This window comes from Musca domestica, unplaced genomic scaffold (genome assembly GCF_030504385.1).
Source record: "Musca domestica strain aabys unplaced genomic scaffold, Musca_domestica.polishedcontigs.V.1.1 24, whole genome shotgun sequence".
Classification (NCBI taxonomy): Eukaryota; Metazoa; Arthropoda; class Insecta; order Diptera; family Muscidae; genus Musca; species Musca domestica.
The window spans coordinates 8,641,275-8,664,946 of record NW_026712272.1 but is presented as its reverse complement, the minus strand read 5'-3'; the positions used below and the strand labels follow the sequence as shown (position 1 = coordinate 8,664,946).

The following is a 23,672-nucleotide window of genomic DNA, read 5'->3' as shown; positions in this document are numbered from 1 at the left end:
AAATGCCTCAGTCATTATGAATTTAGGGAACATAATATAATGTTTCCACACATAGGAGAATGTAATTACATTTGAGATTCAAACAGTGAACTATAAATCCATATAACGATGATTCATCTTCGACGGAAACATAGGTGACATAGTCATCTTGTAATAAACATAACTTCTATGATTTCCAAGGGTTTGTATGAATTTAGGCAACCAAACAAAATGTTCGTAATTATGAGAAAGTATACCTACTCATATTTTAGATTCATCAAAGAGCTATCAATATCATGATGATTCAATTAGAGAAGAAATAAATGTGATATTTCCATTTTGATTTAAGTTAGGAAAATGCCCAATTTTATTCAATGACAAAACTTGGACATCCACCGCCTTGAAATGCACATGCAATTTACTTTCACACATTAGCTATAAATAGATTTGGTGTGGAGACTTTTGCGCCGACATAACTCTACACAACACCAATAAACCAACAAATAGAAAGATAACCTGTCCGTGAGAGATAATCCCACAGCTAACAAAATTCAGTTGCCACAAAATATTATAAGAAAAGCAAATAGGTAGATAAAACAAGAGAAGAAAGAAAATCCATAAAAATACAATATTCAAAGACCTCAAAATACCAATACCACCACCACAACAACAACAACATCACCAGCGGCGGCGGTAGAAAGCAATTGTTGATGAAAAGACAACTCGACATACCTACAGATATACATCATGATATGTTTGTTTGTAATAACAAATTGTACGTGTTCAATCTTACGTACATATGTACATATGAACATATATACTTATAAACTGATTATATATAAATTATACCAGTTTAATAGTTTAATGGAGTAATAGTGTATGGTATTGGTTTTGAGATTTGTATTTAAGCAATAGAGGATTTGATCTACAGTATCCCATCATAAGCCCCTTAGGAGTATTTAACCAAAAATGCCATACATACACAATGAAACAGCTATTGGCGAAAAGCGATGAAGCACTCAGATATGGGATTCCAATAATTGTCTACATTCAATAACAATTATCATCTGCATTGGCGAAACGATGTAGCACCCAGCTATAGGATTCCAACAATTGTCTATATTCAATATCGCTACCAAAACGTGATGCTTGTTCTTGGGAAAATAGGAAAATTAGTAGATTGATTTATTAACTACAAATGTGGGTACATACTTGATGTGCTTGCGCCAGGATAGAAGTCGTTGTTCCTTTTTAATTATAACTTTAAGTGTCTTCAGAGTTTTGCCAGCCAGCCAGCAGTTGTTTGTCTGGTTGCTGTTTCTTCTTTTTCGTTTTTTCGTTTTTGCTTGTTTACTTGCTAATTTTCCGCAGCAATGCGTATTGTCTCAAGTCGTTCGTCGGTCGTGCAAGCCGATACAATTAAATGGTTACTCGTTTTTTGTTCCACGAATCGATTACTTGCTAACATCAAGCAGTGATTTTAACAACAAATATTCGATATCCTCGGCATCAGGGCAATTTTTGAAAATGTTTTTTGTCTGGCGAATTTTGTGTCCCTTGGAATTATTGGCATTGGAGTGGAGGGTTCATGTTTTGTCCCTAAGGGTGTTAAATAAAGAATTGCTTAAAAACCTCGCTAAGTTGGTGAAGCCGCAGTGATGCTTCAATAAGGACTGGCCGAAATGAAAATAACTACAAATAATCGATATCCTGCTCTCCAGAGCAGCTAGGGCTACTGTTGAAAATTTGTCGTTTGTTCCTGCCCAATTTGCATCCCTTGAAATGAATGACATTGGGGTGGAAGGTTTATGGTATGGTAAAAATCTTTAATTGTTTTAAGCCGAGATCTTGATCAGTCTCTAAGGGCATTAGATTAAGAATTGAGTACAAAACCTGTTGCATGAGTGAACGACCGATCGTATGCTAAGTTGTTCAAGCTATTGCTATACCTCAATAAGGACTAGGTCAACTAAACTCTTTTCCAAAGTAGAAACAATACCTTTACCTAAATAAATTCGGATCCTCCCCTTCAGCCCAGCTAGGGCGTGTATGGGAAATATATTTTTCCTTGTCAATTTTGAATTCCTTTTAATAAATGGTATTGGGGGGGGGAGGTTCAAGTTTTGTTAAATATCTTAAGTTGTTGGAAAACCGAAATCTTGATAAGTCCCTGAGGTTGATAAATTAAGAATTGATTACAAAACCTGTTGCACGAGTGGACGACGAATCGTGTGTCAAGATGCTCAAGCTGTGGCTATGCCTAAATAAGGATTGGGCCAACTTAACTCTTTTCCAAAGAAGAAGCATTACCACAACAAGTACTCGATATCCTCCTCTTCGGCGCAGCTGGGGTGGAATGGCATGGGATCAATCATCTCCATTTGCCGTAAAGCAGATACATGTTCACTTATGCCCTGCTAAAATGATTTTTATCTATTGAGAATCAGGGTATAAATGTTTGTGTTTTTTTAATTATCTGAATTGGCAACAGTATGCTTGCCCAGAATTTTTAACTGTTGTCGCTTTATTGTTGCCATTTTCTTCTTCAGCTTTGACCGCTTCTGCGAACTTTCGTTGCATTGTTTTGAAAAGAGGAGGCATTTTCTATTAGTTCCATTTTGATATAGATCCAGAAGGTCTGCATCACCTCTGTTGGAGGTGAACGTAGGAAAATCTATAAAAAAAAACGTCTACCTACATAAGACATCCTATATGTATAGATTTGAAAGAGATCTTCTAGTTACAAATAAATTGAAGATCTGAAAATGTATTTTTTTCAATAAAAGCTCCCAAAAACATCTTCAATAGATCGGAGATTTTAAGGAGTTCCTTTACAGAAAGAAGACTTTGAAGAAGAAGACCTTCAAAAGATCTTTTATGGATAAAATATATCCCTGATGTCTTTTATAGATGGAAGACCATCAATAATCTTTAAGAGCTTCAAAGAGTATTATATAGAACATATAAAGACGTCTTATAGACATAGGCTTTTAATATAACGCCTTCAAGAGGCCTTCTATAAAAATTACCCTCTTAGAGGTCTTCAAGGTATAGACGATTAATAGGACTTCTTTAATTAGTTTTTTCTTTAAAATTTGTTCTATTGAGTTATTTTACAGATATAAGACCTATAAGAGGTCTTCTACAGGTGATTTAATAGACTTTTTAAATATATTCTATAGACAGAACCTTAAACAGTCTTCGAGAGACAGACAGACATTTAAATCCCTTCGACAAACAGAAGATGTCAATTTGTCTGAGATGAACAGAAGACCTGTAACGGGCCTTTAATAGGTTGCTGATAGGCAGATGTCCTGAAAAAGTTTTCTATAAATAGAAGGCCTGTCAGAATACCGACCTGAGAACTGCAACATTCAAACGAGTATTCGAAAGTGCCATTGATTTCTAATATAATTTTCGCCATTGGGAATTCCACGCCCTTTTTACAACTTTTTGATTTAATCATTATTCTGCTAAAATCACAATTTCTTCGGAAAAGACATCTCTTAGATAACACCAATCATCTACAGATGTACGGGAGTATTAAAAAAAAAAACAAATAAAAAGCTTTAAGTTCGGCCGGGCCCAACTTTTAATACCCTCCACCATTTGGAATGAATTTTCTGTCGTAGGCTGTAATATCCATTACGAAATTTTTAAAAAATTCCGGTGAATAATGTAGCTAAAATCATCAAAATACCGAATATCGGGAGGTATCGTTATATGGGGGCTATATCAAACGTTGACCTGCACAGAAAATTTTCTGTCTAGGGCTGTGGTGTCCATTACGAACTTCAAATTCCAAATTTTAAACAATTCCGGTGAATAATGTCGCTAAAATCATCAAAATACCGAATATCGGAAGGTACCGTTATATGGGGACTATACCAAAAGGTAGATCTACATGGCCCATTTTCAATACCAAAAGTCCTGCAGACATAATACACATTTGAGTAAAATGTTATCAACCTACTTCATTTCGTTCGGAAGCCAGAGTGATTTCCACAGACGAACAGACGGACGGACATCGCTATATCGACATAGAATATTATGCTGATCAAAAATATATGTACTTTGTGGGGTCTAAAATGTATATTTCGAGGTATTACAAACAGAATGACAAACTTAATATACCCTCCATACTATTGTGGAGGGTATAAAAATGCTAGGTTTTCTTAAACTTCACACAATTGCAAATATTTTACAGACTTAGACATACCACTCTGCGAATGGAATCAATTTGTTGAGTAAGTTTTTTGCCTGAAATTGCTTCTTTCATTATCAAATTGGAATATTTTTTCCAAATCTAAATCATTAGCACCTTCTCTCTTGTCCATCTAAGAATACTTGCTCAGAATGTATTATCCCCTCAGTGGGAAACTGTCCAGACATCCACGTTAAGAATAATAATATTTAAACTAAAGAAGAGACTAAAAATATTTATTTCTTTATTTATTCGACTACAATATCAAATTTTTTAACTAAGAAAATAAACACACAATTATTGTTCAAAAGCATAGAATAGTAGTTGTTGTTGTGTATATATATACGTAAGTACATGACTGATATCCACAAAAAAAAAAAAAATAAAACAAAACTGCATTTGTCGCCATAAACAAGTGTCAGATATTAACTTAGGTTATCATATTTCTATATCTAAAGTTCAACATTGTTTAAATTTGAACCGGAAGATGAAGGCAAATCAACATCACTTGGTGGTATAAATAAACCTATACTCTGTACCGATTTATTCTTTTCCGACAACTTGAGCATTTCCGTTCGTAATTTATCTAGAATTGCATAATTTGGTTGATTAATGGCAGCCTTGCTTTGTAACACAGTGATTTCCTGTTCTTCTTGTTTCTTTTCCTTGAAAGTTTTGATGGAATTATTGCCATAGAGGCGCAGCAGAGAGCCCCAGGTTTTGATGTGGGGATGGAGGATCTAAAAGGGAACCAATATAAATTAAAATGCCAAAGGATTAATTACAAAACAAAAAACTTACCTGCAAAATAGCCTGAGAGGCCAGTTGTTTACCCTCCCGCTTATTTTTACACAATACTTTGGCTGTATGTTTACCCACCGTCATGGTGAACTCGTTCTTTTTGCTATGGGTTCGATTGATTTCATAATTGATTTGTACATCCTCGCCCAGGCCATAGTTGCGTTGCAAACATGTCAGGAGTATGGCATGTGGTGTGGGCTCTGTGGTCTTATTGCAAAATTCTGTTACCCGGGGATCTTCTATTCGTATGTCATCGAATACCTAAAGAAATCTAAATTTAAATCAATCACTCAACTTATATCAATTCTCCGTCTTACCGATAAATCCTTTTGATTACTCCTGGCCACGGCACTTTTATCCTGTTTGACCCCAGTAATTTTATCCTTCATTTCGGGTATTAATATCTCCAGGGTTTCTCTGGCAGCCTCAGATTTGGCCTGCCGTTTACTGGTACCATAACCTGTACCATATTTCAAATCATTTATGGAAACAGTGGCAGCATAGGGTGTGGCAGCATTTTCCAATTCTTTAAACTCATATGTGGGTTGTTTTTTCAACGCATGCTGGACATACTCGTGTAGAATACAAACATAACTTTTACCACTTGGATTCATAATCCATTCACGGCGGGCACGAGGATTTGATTTGCCATCGCCGGGCACCAAGACCGGGAACTTTATCAACTTTGTACCATCGGGCAGTGTTGGTCTTTGTATATTCTTTAGGTTTTTCCGATTTTTGGTAAATTTCCGCCTTGCATTCCAGGACCGGAAACGCAGAACACGTATCACACGAAACTTGAAAAGTTTCTGACAATATTCATTGAACTGATCGGGGGTAAGAGATTCTTTTTGTATATTCTCGTTGACGGTGACAATTTTGGCAGCCGGCACCAGGCTGCGGAGCTTTTCTTTATCTACATCGGATGATTTTTGATTGCTTTCAGTGTTGTTGGACGACGAGGCTGTCGAGGCTGAGTTGCCTTCTGTCACGGTATTGCCTTCTTCAGTCATAATTTGATCATTGTCATCGTTGTTGTTGTTTTCTTTGTTGCCATTTTGCTCAATACTCTCCATTGGCGCGGCCGAGGATGAAGTTGTAACATTATTTTCCTCTGTGCCAGACGCTGAGGCTGAAAACCCAAAGGGACACTTGGAATTTGTTACTGTCGATGAGGATACTGCCGCTTCATTGTTGCCATTTTCTTCAGCCGTTTTCGTGGTTTCGGCAGACTTTCTTATCTCAGCCTCCGCCTCTTCGGCCAAGGCTCGTCGATAGTTTAGACAGGGTATGGAACCAACAGGAATTGCATGTTTCTGGAAGCAAATAGAGGAAATTAGAATTTCTCCTAATTACAAAAGATCTACAAGAGATCTTCTATCTAAAAAAGATCTATATCCGGAAAAAAGTCTAATTAATAATTAAATTAAAGTCTAATCTAATTAAAATATATAAGACATCCTACATATATGGAAGATTTTTATTGAGGTCTTCTAGTTGCCAATACATTTCAGATATATAAAAGATCTCCAAGACATCTTAAATAGATGGGTGAGACTTTTACAATTTCCTCTACAGTTAGAAGGCCTTGAAGAACTCTTTTATCAAAAGATTCCTTCAAAATGTCTTCAATATATTGAAACCTTCAAGAGACCTTACAGACCTTACCTTCAAGAAGTCTTGTGCACATAAAACCTTCAAGAGATCGTTTATAGATAAAAAAAAATTAAAGAAAGAAGACCTTCAATAAGTCTTATGCAAATTCGAGTATCAAAGGATATTCTATAACTCTTAAAAAGGTCTTATAAAGACAGAAGGCTTTTTTTGAGGACGTCTTCAAATAGAATATCTTTAAGAGGTTTTCGTTTGGTGGAAGATATATGAGCCATTCTACTGAAAGAAGACATTGAAAAGATCTTCAACATGTACCCTGTTGTTGTTGTAGCAGCTCATACTTCTGTGTTCGATCTGACTCCTCTCAATCGGGTTCTGGCTCTAAGTCCAGGCTCAAAAACGACACTGGAGTTAGGTGAGTAGGTTTAGCTGGACAGCGAAATAGGTGCAGCTTGTCATGTGGACCTGTGCCACAAGCCGGGCAGATGTTCTGCACATCGCTGTCGATCCGGACCTAATAGGAATTGAGGCCGCTGCACCATCCGGATCTTAATTGAGTCAAAACTACTCGGGTTTGTGTCATGAGGAGGCACCCTGTCGCGGTTCTAAGGGCGGCATTCTGGCAGGACTGAATATGTTTCCACTCTGTCGCACTATAAAGGACCTTGTAATGGTCTTCGATCTATCAAAGGCCTTCTACAGGACATCTGTCTATCGAAGACGAGTTAAGGGTTTTCTGCCTTTTATAAAAAGTCTTTAAAATATCTATCCAAGCTCTACTATCTCAGCAAACCTCTTGAGGTGTATAGGTCTTTAAAAGATCTACCCAGGCTCTTCTATCAAGAATAAACGTCTTAAAGGTCGTCTGTCTTTCGAAAAGCTTGTCTTTTTTACAAGGAAGAGTTTTTTTTTTTGATATTTTTTCCTTGTGGTCCTTACCCTAGCACTTCCAGTTCCTAGAAAATAAGGCCTTGTCGTTGAAACAACTCGAGTCTTTTTGTGCAAATATAAAGGCATGCCACTGTTGTGGGTGACTTGTACCCAGCCTTCGGGTAATACTTCAAAATGATTGTGGCGTTTTTCTACAAAGGGAAAAATATTAAAATAATATTTAAATTAAAAACTATTTTTCATTTCGACTCACCTTCCAATACCGTCTTGAAACGTTCCTCATATTTTGGCTTTTTTGAGCCCTTCAAGTCATCTGGTAAATTTTCATCCAGCAAATGTTCAATTTCTTCATCGTCTAAGTCCAAATCGGAGGATTCATCACCGCCATCATCTTCATCGCCATTTTGTTGGCTGCTACGGATGCCATCGCCGTTTTCGCTGCCATTGTCTAAGGTATTGGAGTGGCGTATATAAATAAATTATTCTTTGTTTTAAAAAAGGGATTTTAAGATCAAATGGAGGAATTGATAAGGACAAATAACTATTAGGGATAAAAGATAAACTTCCCAAAGAACAGTTATTCAAAAATAGCAACTATAGGTTGGTGTACATAGCTGATATATTTATTTTGAGAAGTATTGGAAGTATGGATTTCCTGACGTTAAGGACACACAAAAATTTGAATTATCCCATATACGATCCCAAACGTAACATCATCCATTAATTAACTCCAAATGTAAAGCAGGCCCACATTTAGTTTTAGTATATCTGCATGATAAACATTTTTCTTCAGATACAAATCTTGAGTATTACTAAAAATCATCTCCCTACTAAGCCTCACAATACCTCTCAAGAGATCAAAATAGCAAACAGATAAATCACAAAAAAGCCACTGCCTCAAGCAAATCTTCGCTATTTACACATTGCCCACCTGATTCAATGACATCCATACGCAAAATAGGTATCATACGCATTTTGTATTGAGATTTCTTTCGTTTGTTATGGATCGTTTCAATTATAGATTGTTATGGATATAATTATCATGTTCTAATTTGTCATGCTTTAGAGAGAGATTTCCAAAATTCCTTATTATTCAGTCACTACATTTTCCATTCACAGTTTTAACCGATCTGAAGTGTAACAATTCTTTAGCCAAACTGGAGTCTGTTAATATTACGTTACAGCTTCTTAACGGCAAAGGGAATTTCTTATCTTCTTTATCGCTAAACGACTAGAGAATGAGCGCGTTCATTGTTGATTTTGTGATAAGACTGAAAAGCATGTTAGATTTGATTTTCTTTGATTTGTGAATGCGATAAAATCGGACTGACAGTACAGGTGCAACGTATTGCGAGGGAGTACGTACAGAAGGTTGATGTTGCCTTCCATTGGATTCTAAACTTGTCAACTGCAGGACTTCTAAACGTAGTATACTTTTTCCAGTCTTGCTAAAGATAAGGTAATTTTCTTTAAATTAAAAAATAAATCCGGATTCCATTAAATTGAAGATCTTCTTAATGACTTTTGCAGTTGGAAAACATCTACAGAACGTTCATAGATGCATGAATTTCAAAAGGTAAGATATAAATGAAAAACTCGGTGGACTTTTACAAACCGAAACCTCCTTAGTTGTTCTGCACATTAGACTTTCGAAAGATATTCTTAAGACAGGAATCCCCCTCATTCGGAAGTCTTTCTGAAAGTTTTCTCAAAGCGGATGACAAGTCTTTCTGAAAGTTTTATATACGAATAGTCTTCACATTTAAATAACTGATACATAGCCTTCTCAGGATGGAAAATTTTCCAAAAAGAAAATCATTCAGTTAGGCGAAAAGAAAGTTAAGCTTCTCAATTTCCTTAGTAGTAATCCTTCACTCAATGGAAGCCACTTCAAAGATATTCATCTTAAAATACTAGATTAATTAATAAATATGGAGGGTATTCCTATGTCAGCTGAAGAGCAAAATAAATTGGCGAATGTAAATAAAGCTTCCCTGACAAACTGTCCCATCATTAAATGTTCTCTTCGGAAGTGGCTTTGACTAGGAAATATAGCATTCACATATTAAATATTTTTTATACCAACATTTACTTACCCTCTTCATCTTCTGAATTGGAACCGACTTCATCTAGAACCTGGAAATGTCGCAACTGTTGATCCAAAGTCTGGCTATTGCAATCCTCCTCGGCACGATTGCGCATCTCTTCGATGGCGCTCAACGAGAAGCCGGCAACTTTCATTGCCTTGGCATGATCATCCAAAGACGTTGGAGTGTCATCCATTAATTTGGGTTTCTTGCATTCGGGACCGTATTGTTCTGGCACAGCAGAAGAGGAACCATTATTGCCATCGTCAATTTCCATTTTTATTAACGCTTCTTATTTAATACTCAATACTTCTTTTTAATACTATACAAAAAAATCAACAAAAAGTTATTCGTAGACATTGGGACCAACTCGTTTTAATAGCCAATTATGATTAAATCCAACAATAATTTAATGCTATACATGAATGCTTTGGCCAGTGAAAGCATACAATTGGATTAAATCAAATTGATTATGTGCGAGTGCCCTGGGAGCAGGAGGATATTATCTCGTTTTACAATAACTAACAACAATAATAATAACATAAATCCACCACAATGGAGTCTTTTTTGTTTTTTCTTTGTCAACGCCTTGTGCTGAAATCGTATCGTCGTATCCTAAGTTGTCGCAGCGACAGAAGCCACTTTCACAATGGTTTTTGATATCATATCTTAATTTATTTACATGAAAATTGACATAAAACCTATTGCAAAAGTACTTCGGAATAAAGTTTACATTAGCAGCTATCAAATAAATTGTTTATTTTTGGTTAAAATTTATTTAATTTGCAGAGGAAAAACAATACACAAAATTCCTTCAATGTTCTTTGTAAAATAGGGCAACATAGATCGACTTTCGAACAAACGATTGATTGGACTTTTCCTTAACTACATATACCTAGTGCAAAAATAGTCGTTTTTGCACAAATAATCGATTGGATCTCAATTAACCGAGTAATTTGAGTAATCCTTCAGTTATGGCGAAAAGGATTTAAGGTCTGCCATTGTCAATAAATGGACTCACATTTTAATGAGAAAAGTAATAAATGTAATAAGAAATAACAACCAAAAATTACAACAAATGAAAAGACCCATGGAACAATAATTACAATGCAGATTGATTATATGTATATATATACAACTCTGAAGCGAGATTCTTGTAACTTCGAACATACAAAGTGGCGCAAAAGTAATCCTCTTATCAGAAAATACTATAAATTTTACGATTGGCCCCTAATGTCACTTATGTTTAGACATTTTTGTAGTAAACACGTGCTATTTATTCACCACCAGGAAGATGATTTTTATCAAAAATACTCATAAGTGATGAGGCCCATTTTCATCTTAGCGGGTACGTAAATAAGAAAAAGTTACGCTTCCGGGGCACTAAAAATCCTGGAGCAACTCGCGAAGAGCCATTACACCCGCTTAAAGTCAATGTAAGGTGTGCTGTTTTCGCTGGAGGAGTCATCCGACCATTTTTCTTCGAAGACGTCGAGGGGCAAACGGTTACTGTGAATGGTGAGTGCTACAGAGCAATGATCAACGATTTCTTTTTGCCGCAACACACTGCACATGCCTCAATCGATATTCTGAAATATGCATTTCCCGCGTGCTTTATCACCCGTTTTGGCAATTTGCACTAGCCCTTAAGATCGCCTGATTTAACCGCTCCAGACTTATTTTGTGGGGCTTTTTGAAGTCACGGGCTTATGTCAACAAGACTCTTTCAGCACTTCAAGACAATATCTGTCAAGAATGTAAGGACCTATCGCCGAAAGTTTGGTCAAACTAATAGAAAATGCAAGTGGTTGTGTTTATTTGACTTTTTTCACAATATTTCAATTTCTCTAATACTAAAAGAATGTAAAATATGTTACTATGTACTTTATGAGCTCTCGCAGGCTCTGGATCAGAGCAATAATTCCTCAATTGTGCAAGGAGTAGACCAAGGTAGATCTAACAGGTAACCGCATCGGCGAATTGCTACAACAAAGCAACTTTTGTGGTCCCCTCAAATGTCAAAATTGGCATCTAAGGCGAAAAACATAGATTCGCCATGACATTTAAAGGTTGCGGCAAATTTGTTTCAACCAATCAGAAACGAGGTGTTTGTTTACATTTTATTTTGTGTGCCTCTCGTCGTAAACGAACGTCGCAATAAAAGTTTTTATTGTAAAACAAATAAGAGTAAAATAAGTATTAATTGTAGTATTGCGATATTTTTTAAATCAAGAAACTTATAATATCTATATTTTACTGGTTTAAACCGAAAATTTTCCGGAACTGCAAATGGCAAGAGTCGAATTCTTGCACTACTTCCCGTGATGTGCTTTGGGAATCTTAGATGTTGAGGCTAACTTAATTCTTAAAGCTGTACTCCATTCTAACCTCCTTCCTTCATTTTCTTTTAATTATTTTTACTGGTTTCACTCTTAACTTGCTCTTAAATTATTTGAAATATTATAAAAATAGTTTTAGGGAAGACAACATAAACAAATATGTTGTTGCATTCATTTAGGGCGAATTCTTCATTACAACAATTTGTTTTGACATTTAATGGTGCCGTCAGCTGGGCTGATGCGATTACCTAGTACATCTACCTTGGAGTAGACCACTTAAACAGCTATTTTAAAATCCATTTATCGACTTCTATGTCCCTACTGCATTGGTTCACTTTCCTTTTTCGATCTTTTGTTCCCCCACTCTCTGTTTGTTTTGGTTATTATTCTTTATCGGTACATTCCTTTACTTTTAGCGCTGCCATATCCCTATGCATTGCTAAAGAGTCTTGTTCCTCCTATCCACCTGCTCATCCACTCATCCACACAATGAAAATCAATGAACACATCAAGATAATTGGAAAACTTGTCATACTTGTACCATATGAAGCGAAACATGTTCCCAAATACCACACATGGATGCAATCTGCCGAACTGCAAGAGTTGACAGCCTCGGAACCCCTAACACTGGAAGAAGAATACGAAATGCAAAGAAGTTGGCGTGTAGATGAGGATAAATGTACCTTCCTGATACTTTGTCGCCGGACCTATGAAGAGTGTCATGATGAAATAACAGCCCTTGTTGGTGATACAAATCTTTTTCTATCACAAGATCCAGAAACTAATGAACGTATAGCTGAGGCAGAAATAATGATTGCCGAGCCGCAGGCAAGAGGTAAAGGATACGGCTGGGAAGCCATGTTACTTATGATGAAGTATGCCCAAGGTACGCTGGCGGTGGATAAATTTGAGGCAAAAATTGGCATGGACAATGAGAAGTCTCAGCGTATGTTTAAGAAAATGCAATTCGTCGAGGCGAAACGTATCGAGGTGTTTCGTGAAATCACCTACGAGAGGAAAGTCACCCCGGAATGGTGCGATTGGCTGGATCAACAGGTTAATTTGGAAATTGACAAATACTAAAATTATTGATAATATTTTCATAGAAATATATAAATTAATATATAATGAATGCTATTCGAATATAGTATTTTTAACTACTATTTTTAAATAAAAATAGCAAAATTTGTTTTTTTTTTTTCTTATGAGAAATTAGTTTTGAAATTTAATTTTTATCAATTGAAACAATAATATAGGAAAATTCTGATTAAACTCTGTAGTCCATTAAAAAACAATTTACAAAGGCCTTTAACATTCTTTTAGTATTAGAACAAATGCAGGGGATATGTACCTTCACTTTGGGACTTTAATTTGAAACTTGGATTAAACATTATTTTAAAACATATCTCTAGAAACTATTCCTACATTATTGTTTATCCTCCTACGTGTTATCGACAATCTATAAAAAAACCAAATCCACTGTCTTTCTTTCAATGTTTTCTTTGATATAAATATATTTAATAATAATTTTTTTACATAAAAATTAAAATTTCGGTTTTATCTTTTTTACAAATTATATATTTTTACAAAAATAAATAATGTTTTTTAAAATATTTCACCTACTAAAAGTCATGCTAAAATTTTACAAAAAAAAAAAAAAAATATACGGCCAAAACGCTGTTTTAGGACATTTGGAGTTGTCATTCGCATATGGCCACACTCAAGAAAAATAAACATTTTATACAGAGTTGCATTTCTACCAATTTGATATTCTTTCGAATTAAAGATGAAATTCATAATTTTGAGAAAATTCAAAAAACCATGAAGTGGGTGAGGCCTTTGTATGGGGGCAATACCAAAACGGGAACCTCTATAGACTATGTTATACTTCAAGGGTTGTCATCTACCATCAAAATACCGAATATCGGGAGGTACCGTTATATGGGAGCTATAAAAAAACGTGTACCTATACATACAATGTTTAACCACCGGAGCTAGATCCCATTATGACCTACAAATACCATTTTTTAAACAAATCTGTGGAAAAATGTGGCAAAAACTATCAAAATACCGAATATCGGGAGGTACAGTTAAATTGGGGAATATACCAAAACGTGGACCTGTATATACTATATTCCGCCACAGAAGCTAGAACCAATTAGGATCTACAAATACCATTTTTTAGACAAATCCGTGAAAAATGTGCAAAAAAAAAATACGGAATATCGAGAGGTTCCGTTACATGGCGGCTATACCAACACCAATCATCCTAAACACAACACAAATTGTTCTGCCAATTTTTGAAGCTCTACGTCAAATAATGTGGGCAGTGTCGTGATATTAACATGGACTTAGAATTTTATGCTCACTATGAATATATACAGGGTGATATAAAAAACTGCAACAAATTCAAACGACGTAATTTTTATATATATTTTTTTAATTTTTTTGAATGAAAACAAAAAATAGCATCAAATTTTAGAATAGGTGTAGATTTGTTCGAAACGGCCAATGAAACCGTCACACGCTGATATTTTGGCCCATTCCCGCAAGGCGCTTGCTTGAGGTGATCGACACTTTTGTATTTTTTAGTGCCAACCTTGCTTTCCAAAATACTCCAGACACAATAGTCCGATGGATTGGTATTCGGAGATTTGGTTACCATTTTCTAACCATTTTTGGGTGGCGTGTGCTGAGTCCTCTTGGAATGTCCAAGGTCTGCTGCCAAAATGTTAGCTTGCCCAAGGTTTTAATACACCCTCCAGAATACTTTCGCGGTAATATTCGGCATTTATTCTAATGCCACGGACGATTAATACGAGCGAAGAGCGACCATCGGCTGTTATGGCTCACACCATCGCCATGACCGGTGCTTGAGTTCTGGTGGTCAACCGAAGGTGCACATATTCAGCTGACCTCTTTGGCAAGTAAAAACACGATAATTTTGTTTGTTTACAAACTGCTGGACAACAAGGGTTTTCTCACCGGAGAAAACCAAATCCGGCAGTTCACCACTTTCGGCCAAGCGAAGCAACTCTTTAGCTCTTTAAGGTCTATTTTCTGTTGTTTCTGTTGATGTGTAAGTTCTCGCTGTTTTTGGAATTTCAACTGCTTTACCCCGAGCTCAGTTTTCAATTTTTGCCAAATGGAATATTGCGATATGTTCAGCTCACAAGCCATTTTTTGGCCACTGCGACGCGTGTTTCGATCAAGTCGCTTCTTTACTTTTCGCACCATTTCTGCTGATGTTCCTGCTTTCTTCCATCCACTTCCTTGACGTCGGGCTACGCTACCAGCTACCAGTATCACGGTAACGAGCGATGGTACCATAGAGACAAAAGATTTATTCACATTTAAATGCTGGAGTGCTCTAACGGTAGCCACTTGTGGTTTTCCAGCCAAATATAAAGAAATCACACTATCACGCTTGAATTCCATCGCGAATAACTTTTTTTCTAGAAAATTCTCACCAAAATGCTTTTGTCGGACGAGTGGTTTAGAAATGACAGCAGTCTGAAGTTGCTTCCAGTTTTTTCATCTCACCCTGTATATAATTTATGGTCTCTATGACGAATATTTAGGGATATTACAAACGGAATGACAAAGTTAATATACCCTGCTTTACAAGGTGGAGGGTAAAATATTATTCCTAATTACAATTGAAATAAAACCAATGGAATTTTCGAATATGTTTCGAATTATATCCGAAAAAAAATTGTACTGAGATATTGATAGCTTTTCCCTAAATCATGCATGGCCTTTCCGACTCGCATGTGGAGACTCTAACGGTAAAACCCCAAACAGGCCCCAAAGAAAATATTTCTGTCTCGTTTAGGTGATCGCCACTACATAGCTCAGTACTCCCAGACGGATGACCGGGTACTAGACTCCATTCACAACCATGCATTTATTACCGTTAAGATTTCGGGCCTAATGTTGTGGGTGACATTGAGCTTCGTAAACTGAGGCACTTGCTTAACGTAACAAGCTCCATTTTGCCTTATCGCTGCGCTCAGTGTGACCGTAAAAACTTTAAACAAAATAAGAAAACCCAGAAAGCAAAATTTGAAAACATTTTCAGTTAAGAATATTTTTAAGAAAATTTGTTTTTCTGTTTTGTGTTTTATTTGTTGGTTTGTTATTGTATTTTCATGTTTTGTTTTTTGTTTGTTTTGTTTTTAAAAGTTTAAACTTTTTTTTAAAGCAATTATCAAAGGCATTGTTTTTGATAAAAAAAAGAATTAATAAGAATTATATAATATGTATATATAAAATATAAAACATAAACATAATATATATAATATAATAAAAATAAAAAAATATATAAACTAAAGTTAAACAATTGTTATAAAAAATATAATAGCATTACATATTTAAAATAGTTTAAGAATTGTTTTGTTTTTTTCGTTTAACTTATGTTCTCTGTTCTCTCTTTTTGTTTAATTGATTGTTTTTTTCTTCTTCTTCTCCTTCTTGCTTATAAATATATGTTTTTCTTTTGCTTTTTTTCAACAACAATTGAACAAATTATGGTTCTCAATGTTTTTTTTTTAAATATATTATAAATTTAATTCTGTTGTTGTTGCCCTTTTTGTTTTGTTCTATTTGTTATTTTTGTCTTGTGTTTTTTGTTTTGTTAATTTAGCTTAAGATTCTAGGCAAGCGCCCTTGGACCATCTATGGGCATTGTATGCAAAACTTCATCCAATAATTGCAGAGCACGATGCAAATGCACCTCGATCCAACAAGGTGTCTCTTTGATCGATTGTCGTGGATAATCAGGTCCCCAACCTTTTACAAAACTTAAACGTAAAATACATAGACGTCGCAAATCATCGACTCCAATGCCGGCGGCGGCAGAAATATCTGCAAATTGAAAAAAAATATTAAGATTTCAAATCAGTTGTATGATGCCAAAGGTACTTACTTCTGGGCGGCGCTCCCAGCTGGGAACTGGGTAGGCCGGCCACAGCGGCGGCCTGGGCAGCAGCTGCCGCCTGAGCATTACTGGCTAGTGAGTGCATTTGTTGATGACATTGACGTAAGTCAAATACCTGATAAAGAGGAGATTAGATTAAAAAAAAAGTTGTTCTGGGCCATTTCGTTTCCCCAAGACTCTTACCTTAATACATGCCGCTGGATAAATTTTATGTACAGCATCACCGGGCGTACGGCCAGCCTCACGATCTAAATAGTAACTTTGTACAAACACCGAATTGTCACTAAGGCAACGTAACCAAACATCACCTTCGCCTCTCAAATCCAATTGGACACCCTTGCCAATGTGTAATCTAGGCGGAAAGGATATGAAATGGTAATTATTTTCAAATGCATGTATTATATTGATATGTGTGTTACCTTGCCCTCTCCGATTGTTCCTGCCGATGCACATTACTGAGGGCACCCAAACAGAAACGATTGCCACCCGATGGATCAACATAGCCATCGACAATGACATTCGGCTTGGCCGAGGGTACTTTAAATGTCTCACCAACCTGAGTATCCAATTCAAAGTAGGCTATTGAACACCAATATTCGGGAGGTGGTTGGCGTGACAATAAACGTGGAGGTTCCTGTTGGGGCATGACATTTATGTTGTTCCCTAGAAATGCAAAGAAGATTTTCGAAATTTAGTTTGCCAATTTATTCCTGGGAAATAACATCCCATTTGTTATATGCTCTACCATAGTATGGAGGGTATACTAAATTTGTCACTCCGTTTGTAACACCTCGAAATATACATTTTAGACCCCACAAAGTATATATATTCTTGATCAGCATAAAATTCTATGTCGTTTCAGTGATGTCCCTCTATTAGCTATAGGGAACCTTGGGATCGATCGTCTATTACCTCTACTGACTATAAAAGGCTTTGAGGACGTCTTTTGTCTATAGAGGACTTTGAGGTAGTCTATTGGCGATTTGTTATATTTTCAATAGGGGATCTTGAGGCTTTCTGTTGTCCGTCTGTGGCAATCCCTCTAGCTTCCGAACGGAATAAAGTATGTTGATAAAATTTTACTCAACTGTATATTATGTCTGTGGGACTTTTGGCTTTGAAAATGGGCCACGTAGGTCGACGTTCTGGTATAGCCCCCAAATAATGGTACCTCCCGATTTTCGGTATTTTGGTGATTTAAACGACATTATTCACGGGAAATGTTTCAAATTTCGTATTTGAAGATCTTAATGGGTACTACAACCTATGCCTGAAAATTTCGTATGCAGGTCCACGTCTTCGTATAGCCCTCCCTATCTCCCTATTTTCGGTATTTTGGTGATTTAAGCGAAATTATTCACCGGAGATGTTTCAAATTTATTATTTGAAACTTGTAATGGGTACTAAAACCTATGCCCGGACATTTCGTATGCAGGTCCACGCCTTCGTATAGCCCCCATATAACGGTATCTCCTGATATTCGGTATTTTGATGAGCTTAGCGACATTATTCACCCGAATTGTTTCCCATTTCGTATACCTGAAAAATTCGTATGCAGGTCCACGTCTTCGTATAGCCCCCATATAACGTTACCTCCCCTCATTCAGTATTTTGATGATTGTAGCGATATTATTCACCCGAATTGTTTCACATTTCGTATTCGAAGTTCGTAATGGGTACTACAGCCTATGCCTGAAAAATTCGTATACAGGTCCACGTCTTCGTAAAGCCGTCATATAACGTTATATTTCTTATTCAGTATTTTGACGATTACAGTGACATTATTCGTCGGAATTGTTTCAAATTTCGTATTCGAAGCTTGTAATGGGTACTACAGCTTATTCCTGAAAATTTCGTATGCAGGTCCATGTCTTCGTAAAGGTATAACGGTATTTTTTCGTAATTTTTTGAAAATTTTCAAGTTCCTTGAAATGGTGGAGGGTATTAAAAGTTCGGTCCGACCGTTCACATGCCCTCCCTCATCAAATTACTTACAATAACCTCCTGGCATCAGAGTCCTGGGATCAGGCGGCTGCATGGCCTGTGTATAGGTTAGGGTTGACGATCCAGTCCATGTACCCGCCGGTGATGCCGTATTGCCCGTAACACCACCACCACCTGTGGCATTTGGTTGATTGGCATTTTGAGCATTTTGACCTTGCACCTGTTGAGCATAGTTGTGTTGTTGGCCACCACCCTGTACAACACCACCACCGCCGGTGCCTCCGCCGCCTCCTCCTCCTCCTCCACCTGGTACGAAGCCGTTTTGTTGCATATGCGGGGATATGGGTTGCTGTTGTTGTTGCTGTACATTGCCGCCGCCACCACCACCACCTCCAGGTCCAGCACCACTGTTAAGGGCAGCATTGAATTTAGCATCAGCCACATTCGGCATTTGTGAGGTGCTGGGTGTACCGTAATAACCGCTGGCATCTGGAGCCACTTGGCCACCATTGGCCGCCGACATGGTGGGGCCGGCCTGGGGTGGCTGTTGCATTCCTAGTCCAGTAGGATCATTGGGAGAATTTGTGGGTGGGCCATGATGGGGGCCCACCACATGGCCATTACCCTGAGGATTTTGTGGTTGGGGTGGTGCCATTACAGGGCCGGGATTCATGGGACCTGGCATGCCCATGCCATGGCCAACAGCTGTAAAACAAAAAAGGTTTTTTTTAGAAATTTTTTTTTAAATAAAACGGAAATAAATTAGAATGCCAGTAGAAGACAAGTAAAAAAAAGAGGCCAGATAACAAATCAAAGTAACTCCCTTACAAAGTGAATGTTGTTGTTGCGTTTGTGTTGAATGCTGCTGCTGTTGTTGTTGTGTGGCTGACTGTGGCGGTACCACAGTTTGTGGTTGTTGCTGCTGTGTCTGTTGTGTTGGCGGTACTTGAGGGCCCACCTGAGGTGGCTGCAGCCGTGGCGGTGGTGGCACCATCCACGAACTACGTGGACCTGCCTCATTTGGTTCAATTTTTGGTATCGTACGACCAGCTGCTGCTGCAGCGGCATACATTGCGGCGGCATTCATGTGATTCGGGTCATTAACTAAATCAATAAAAATGCAAAGCAAACGCAACGCAAAGAAAAAAAAAGAAAAGAAAGAAAACAAAAATGAATAAAAAACTCAAAAAAAAAGATAATTAAAGAAAATTGCCTTACCCGGTCCCTGGGGATAGCCATAACCTCCGCCTGGTGGCCCCACCATTTGTGATGGATGATGCTGTATTGTCCCAATATCATTGCCATCAATGTCCATACCACCCACCAGCGGCCCAGCTGAGTATTCATCTTTAACATGGCGACTTGGCCCCGATTGCAGACTGAGACCGGACAAATCAATGCCCGGCGAAACGACACGTTCATAATGATACGGATTCACACAAACCGAATCACACTTGAGATCAAAAGCAAATGCACAATATTTAACGTGTTTCAATTCGTTCTTGTGCAAATCCGGCCAGCGCCAAATACGAGCATAGATGACATGTGGGAAGCCTTTGCGCCCGGCAACCTGCAAGAGGAATGGGAATTAGAAAATGTAAGAAAATGAAAAATAATATTTAATTGTTTAGTCGGCATCCTCTTCATATTCCAATTGGAATCTATAGCAAATGTGGTGAAAAAACCCTGTGGTTTTATAAACTGAGGAAATTGCCTAATAACTACAGAATGCTTCTCTCCTTGGGGAATAGAAAGAAGACGAGTTTTCATACTATTCTGTTCTTATCTGAGGATATTTTTTTGGGAGGCCAAAATGGAACTGAGTTCAACTATTACATCCTTCTGAGGGAATCTATTATTTCCCCAAAACTTACTTCCGTTGACATCACTTCCTCTAATAAACGCCACTCATGGAGAAAGTGGGTCAAGGACAAAATATGACAGAATTGGTCTTAAATATCCCTGTAATGATGGATTGCGTTATTCGGTAAATGACTCAAGCTCTCTTTGAGATATGAGTGCTTTGATATCTATCATCGGGGGCAATGTAACCTAGGGGCAAAACGGAGATCTAAGAGCTTTCATCCATTTAAAAACCTGTTGTAAGAAGTATTCGCAAAATGGGACCTCCATGGAAAGCTGATAAGTATGTTCCTCAGCCGAATAAAACGATGTTAAATGACAAAGGGTGTTTAAAGTCTTTGGAACGCATCCTGTATTGCCGCTGTTCTGTCTCCGATTCAATCTCTGTTAGAGATGTGAGGGCTTTAGCATCCATAGACAAGGGTAATGCAATCTACCTACAAATGGAGACGACGTAGGAACCTTAGGGAGTCTTCAGTGATAGGTAGCGTTTCAAACAGGTAGAGACGAAGAGGATTAGATATCCTGAGTGGATACTTTGGCATCTACAGACGAGAGCAATGTCATCTAAGGACAAAAGGAAACGAGGTAGGACATTAATGGAACCTTCAGTGATAGGTTGTTTTTAGTTGAAGAATAAATTTGGCAAGGAATAACAAAGTTCCCCAGATGATGTCCCGATGCAATTAGATATAAAGATATAAGGAGTACCCCCCCGTAGGAACAAGAGGGTTATACTCCTGACTAGACCTCAACTTTGTCTTTTTTGAAATCGAGCAACTCCATAAAAAAATAATTAGAGTGAACAGGTATTTGTGGTTATCATGGTCCCTTAGGAAGGGCCAGGAAACAAAACTCGAGTGGTTAATAGAAGGTCAAACCATTTGCGGCAGAAATTAAGCCTTATTATCGGCCTCCTCACCAGGAACAAGAAGGGTAGAGCGTCCCCTCAGCGATCTTTTGGAAAATTTCACCACAGCTCCCCTATCTGAGTACGAAAACGTCACTTTTTAAAAGAAGATTAAGTCGCGTAGCTGGTGTATGAGTCGGTCCATGATCCATGGTCAGTCTACTCATGGAACTTTAAAGGCCAATAAATCGGGTAGTATGGACTTCTTCTAGAAAAGAATTGCATCGTTGTGCTTAAGACCACAAATGATACCAAAGGTAATCCTAAACCCCACTTGAGCCAAACGAAGAACACCTGTAAATACGTAGTGGTTCAAGGTTGAAAACAGGAAACCCAAATTTTCCCATCACAATGGACCAATATCCACGACCTGCAATTTGATTATAAAAATGCATCTACTGGCGGGAAATATAACCTGAACGTGTCCCTTGCAATTGGTCAAGTTGAAATCCATTATTCGGTTACAAAAAAATGCACCAAGCCATGGCACCCTGGTGCAGCAATGTAGGGTATTAATATTGAGCCAATGCAATCAATTATTCCCTGCACAGCGCTCGCTATTCTCTCTGTCTGTCCCTGCATGTACATGATTAACCCAGCGCTCGCTCGCTACGCTACCGGTTCATGGGTTGCTCGATGACACAACAAACACACACACAGTTTGTTTGGCTACCGATAATTGTTTACACTGATAAAAGAGCGGCGAACGGCGACATTCATTCACACAATCATCAATCGCCAGGAACCCCCACCAAAAACAGAGAAAGAGAGCAAAAGAAAAACCACAAAAACAACACCGGAAATAATTCATAGCTGCTGTTGACTGTTGACTCACCTGTAAGCGTCCATCCAAAGTACGCTGGATTGTAACACATTTGCTGGGATGTGCACCGTTGGTTGTAATGGCGGTTATCAATGAATCCAATTCGTCGCGTTTCTCTTTGAGTTTTTTGACCAGCGATTCAATGGCACGTTTGGCAAATCCTTCACTTTCACCGCCCTGACGATGGCACATCAGCGAATGGACAATGCTCAGGCAAGCATCGGCCGATGTGGGTGCATTCGAGGGTGGTGGTGGAGGCATTTGGACAATATCGCGAACTGTGGCAAATAAATGTTTTATTTATATATTTTGTCTCATTTTTTTTTTTTTTTGTTACAACAACAAACTTACTATCTTGTGGTCCAACGCCCGGATACATATGACCACCCGGACCAACGGGTGGCACACCCATGCCCGGTCCACCATTTTGTACAACCCCAGCACTACTGCCCGGCAAACCAACCATGCCGGCATAGTCCTGGGGTCCTAAACCTCGGGGATCCACTTTGCCGGCGGCGTTTGTAAAATCGCCGTCACAATAGCCGAAATTCGACGATGGCCACAAATTGATACAGGAAAGGCCACAAATTTACAAAATAATTGTCTGTTCGGTTAGCTCAACTCGAACAGAGGGAGGGAGAGAGAGTGTGTGGAGCCGAGCAAAACAGAGAGTGCAACACCAAGCAATCGATGTCAATAATTATTTAACACCACAATTAGCTATTGTTTTCACTTCACTTTAATATCCTTTTGGATTTTCTTATAGCAAAACACAATTGCTTTTCCTTTTCGTTTTTTTTTTCCTTTTGTTGTTTGTTAAAAGCGCCGCGCCGCACGAAGGCGAAGGTGACCAAAACATACACACAAGATATACAACTCCCACCTTTTACTCTTATACTTTGATAGATTTCTTTGTTTTACACAATCGCTCGCGAAATTCTATTTTTATGCCACAAATAACACAGCTTGAGGCAGTTTTTGACATTTTTTCGCGTAAATAGCAAATGAAAATAACGAAACCGATTCCAATAGCCACAGAGGGTCGAGAAGACCCACAATTACAATAGAAGAAAATGGTTCCGTGTTTTTTTCTTTCCTTCTAATCAAAAGAAATTTTTCCAAATTCTCACAGAGTTCAGAGGCGCAGCAAATGATTCGCTAACCACGGCCAAATAATGCCGAGATACCGGGCTATCCGTCCTTGGTGATTAGCAGAGTACCAACTTGGCATTACTTTTTTATTGTTGTGTTCGTGTGTGATCACCACTAATATTTCAT

General features: G+C 37.8%; 4 protein-coding genes across 12 annotated transcripts in view; 1 reads left to right on the top strand and 3 right to left on the bottom strand.

The window, feature by feature from the left end:
* The window catches only part of LOC101894357 (MYND-type zinc finger-containing chromatin reader Zmynd8), a 35,815-nt gene extending 34,241 nt beyond the window's left edge, over positions 1–1,574 (bottom strand). Inside the window, exons 1-2 of one of the 3 annotated variants that reach the window (XM_005191477.4) lie at positions 1,192–1,574; positions 962–1,133 (exon numbers count right to left, since the gene is read on the bottom strand). The gene's annotated coding sequence lies outside the window, so the exon portion shown is untranslated. The remainder of the gene's footprint in view (positions 1–961; positions 1,134–1,191) is intronic. The other 2 variants (XM_011297570.3, XM_011297571.3) reach the window with 2 other exon arrangements.
* A 2,838-nt stretch (positions 1,575–4,412) lies between these two features.
* Positions 4,413–10,416, bottom strand: LOC101893834 (microprocessor complex subunit DGCR8). Of its 5 annotated transcripts, none has more exons than XM_020039598.1 (7): positions 10,293–10,416; positions 9,586–9,898; positions 7,743–7,937; positions 7,538–7,680; positions 5,302–6,300; positions 4,985–5,245; positions 4,413–4,923 (listed from the first exon to the last, which is right to left on the bottom strand). In XM_020039598.1, exons 2-7 carry the CDS (start codon positions 9,851–9,853, stop codon positions 4,636–4,638), a joined length of 2,154 nt encoding a protein of 717 aa, XP_019895157.1. In that variant the 5' UTR covers positions 9,854–9,898; positions 10,293–10,416; the 3' UTR covers positions 4,413–4,635. The 5 variants fall into 5 exon arrangements, with proteins under 5 accessions (XP_019895157.1, XP_019895156.1, XP_058979335.1 ...); XM_020039597.2 differs by having other exon boundaries at positions 10,259–10,410; XM_059123352.1 differs by having other exon boundaries at positions 10,310–10,409.
* Positions 8,837–13,048, top strand: LOC101893670 (alpha/beta-tubulin-N-acetyltransferase 9). 2 transcript variants are annotated; one of them, XM_059123354.1, is made up of 3 exons: positions 8,837–8,948; positions 9,020–9,065; positions 12,332–13,048. In XM_059123354.1, exons 2-3 carry the CDS (start codon positions 9,052–9,054, stop codon positions 12,996–12,998), a joined length of 681 nt encoding a protein of 226 aa, XP_058979337.1. In that variant the 5' UTR covers positions 8,837–8,948; positions 9,020–9,051; the 3' UTR covers positions 12,999–13,048. The 2 variants fall into 2 exon arrangements, with proteins under 2 accessions (XP_058979337.1, XP_005191530.1); XM_005191473.4 differs by lacking the exons at positions 8,837–8,948; positions 9,020–9,065 and adding an exon at positions 10,752–11,094.
* Positions 13,049–15,996: 2,948 nt separating this feature from the next.
* LOC101896100 (mothers against decapentaplegic homolog 4) lies at positions 15,997–23,571 on the bottom strand. 2 transcript variants are annotated; one of them, XM_005191488.4, is made up of 9 exons: positions 22,746–23,570; positions 22,407–22,672; positions 20,017–20,368; positions 19,627–19,902; positions 18,850–19,503; positions 17,274–17,517; positions 17,038–17,206; positions 16,843–16,969; positions 15,997–16,781 (listed from the first exon to the last, which is right to left on the bottom strand). In XM_005191488.4, exons 1-9 carry the CDS (start codon positions 22,858–22,860, stop codon positions 16,570–16,572), a joined length of 2,415 nt encoding a protein of 804 aa, XP_005191545.1. In that variant the 5' UTR covers positions 22,861–23,570; the 3' UTR covers positions 15,997–16,569. The 2 variants fall into 2 exon arrangements, with proteins under 2 accessions (XP_005191545.1, XP_058979395.1); XM_059123412.1 differs by lacking the exon at positions 19,627–19,902 and having other exon boundaries at positions 22,746–23,571.
* Positions 23,572–23,672: the final 101 nt, after the last annotated feature.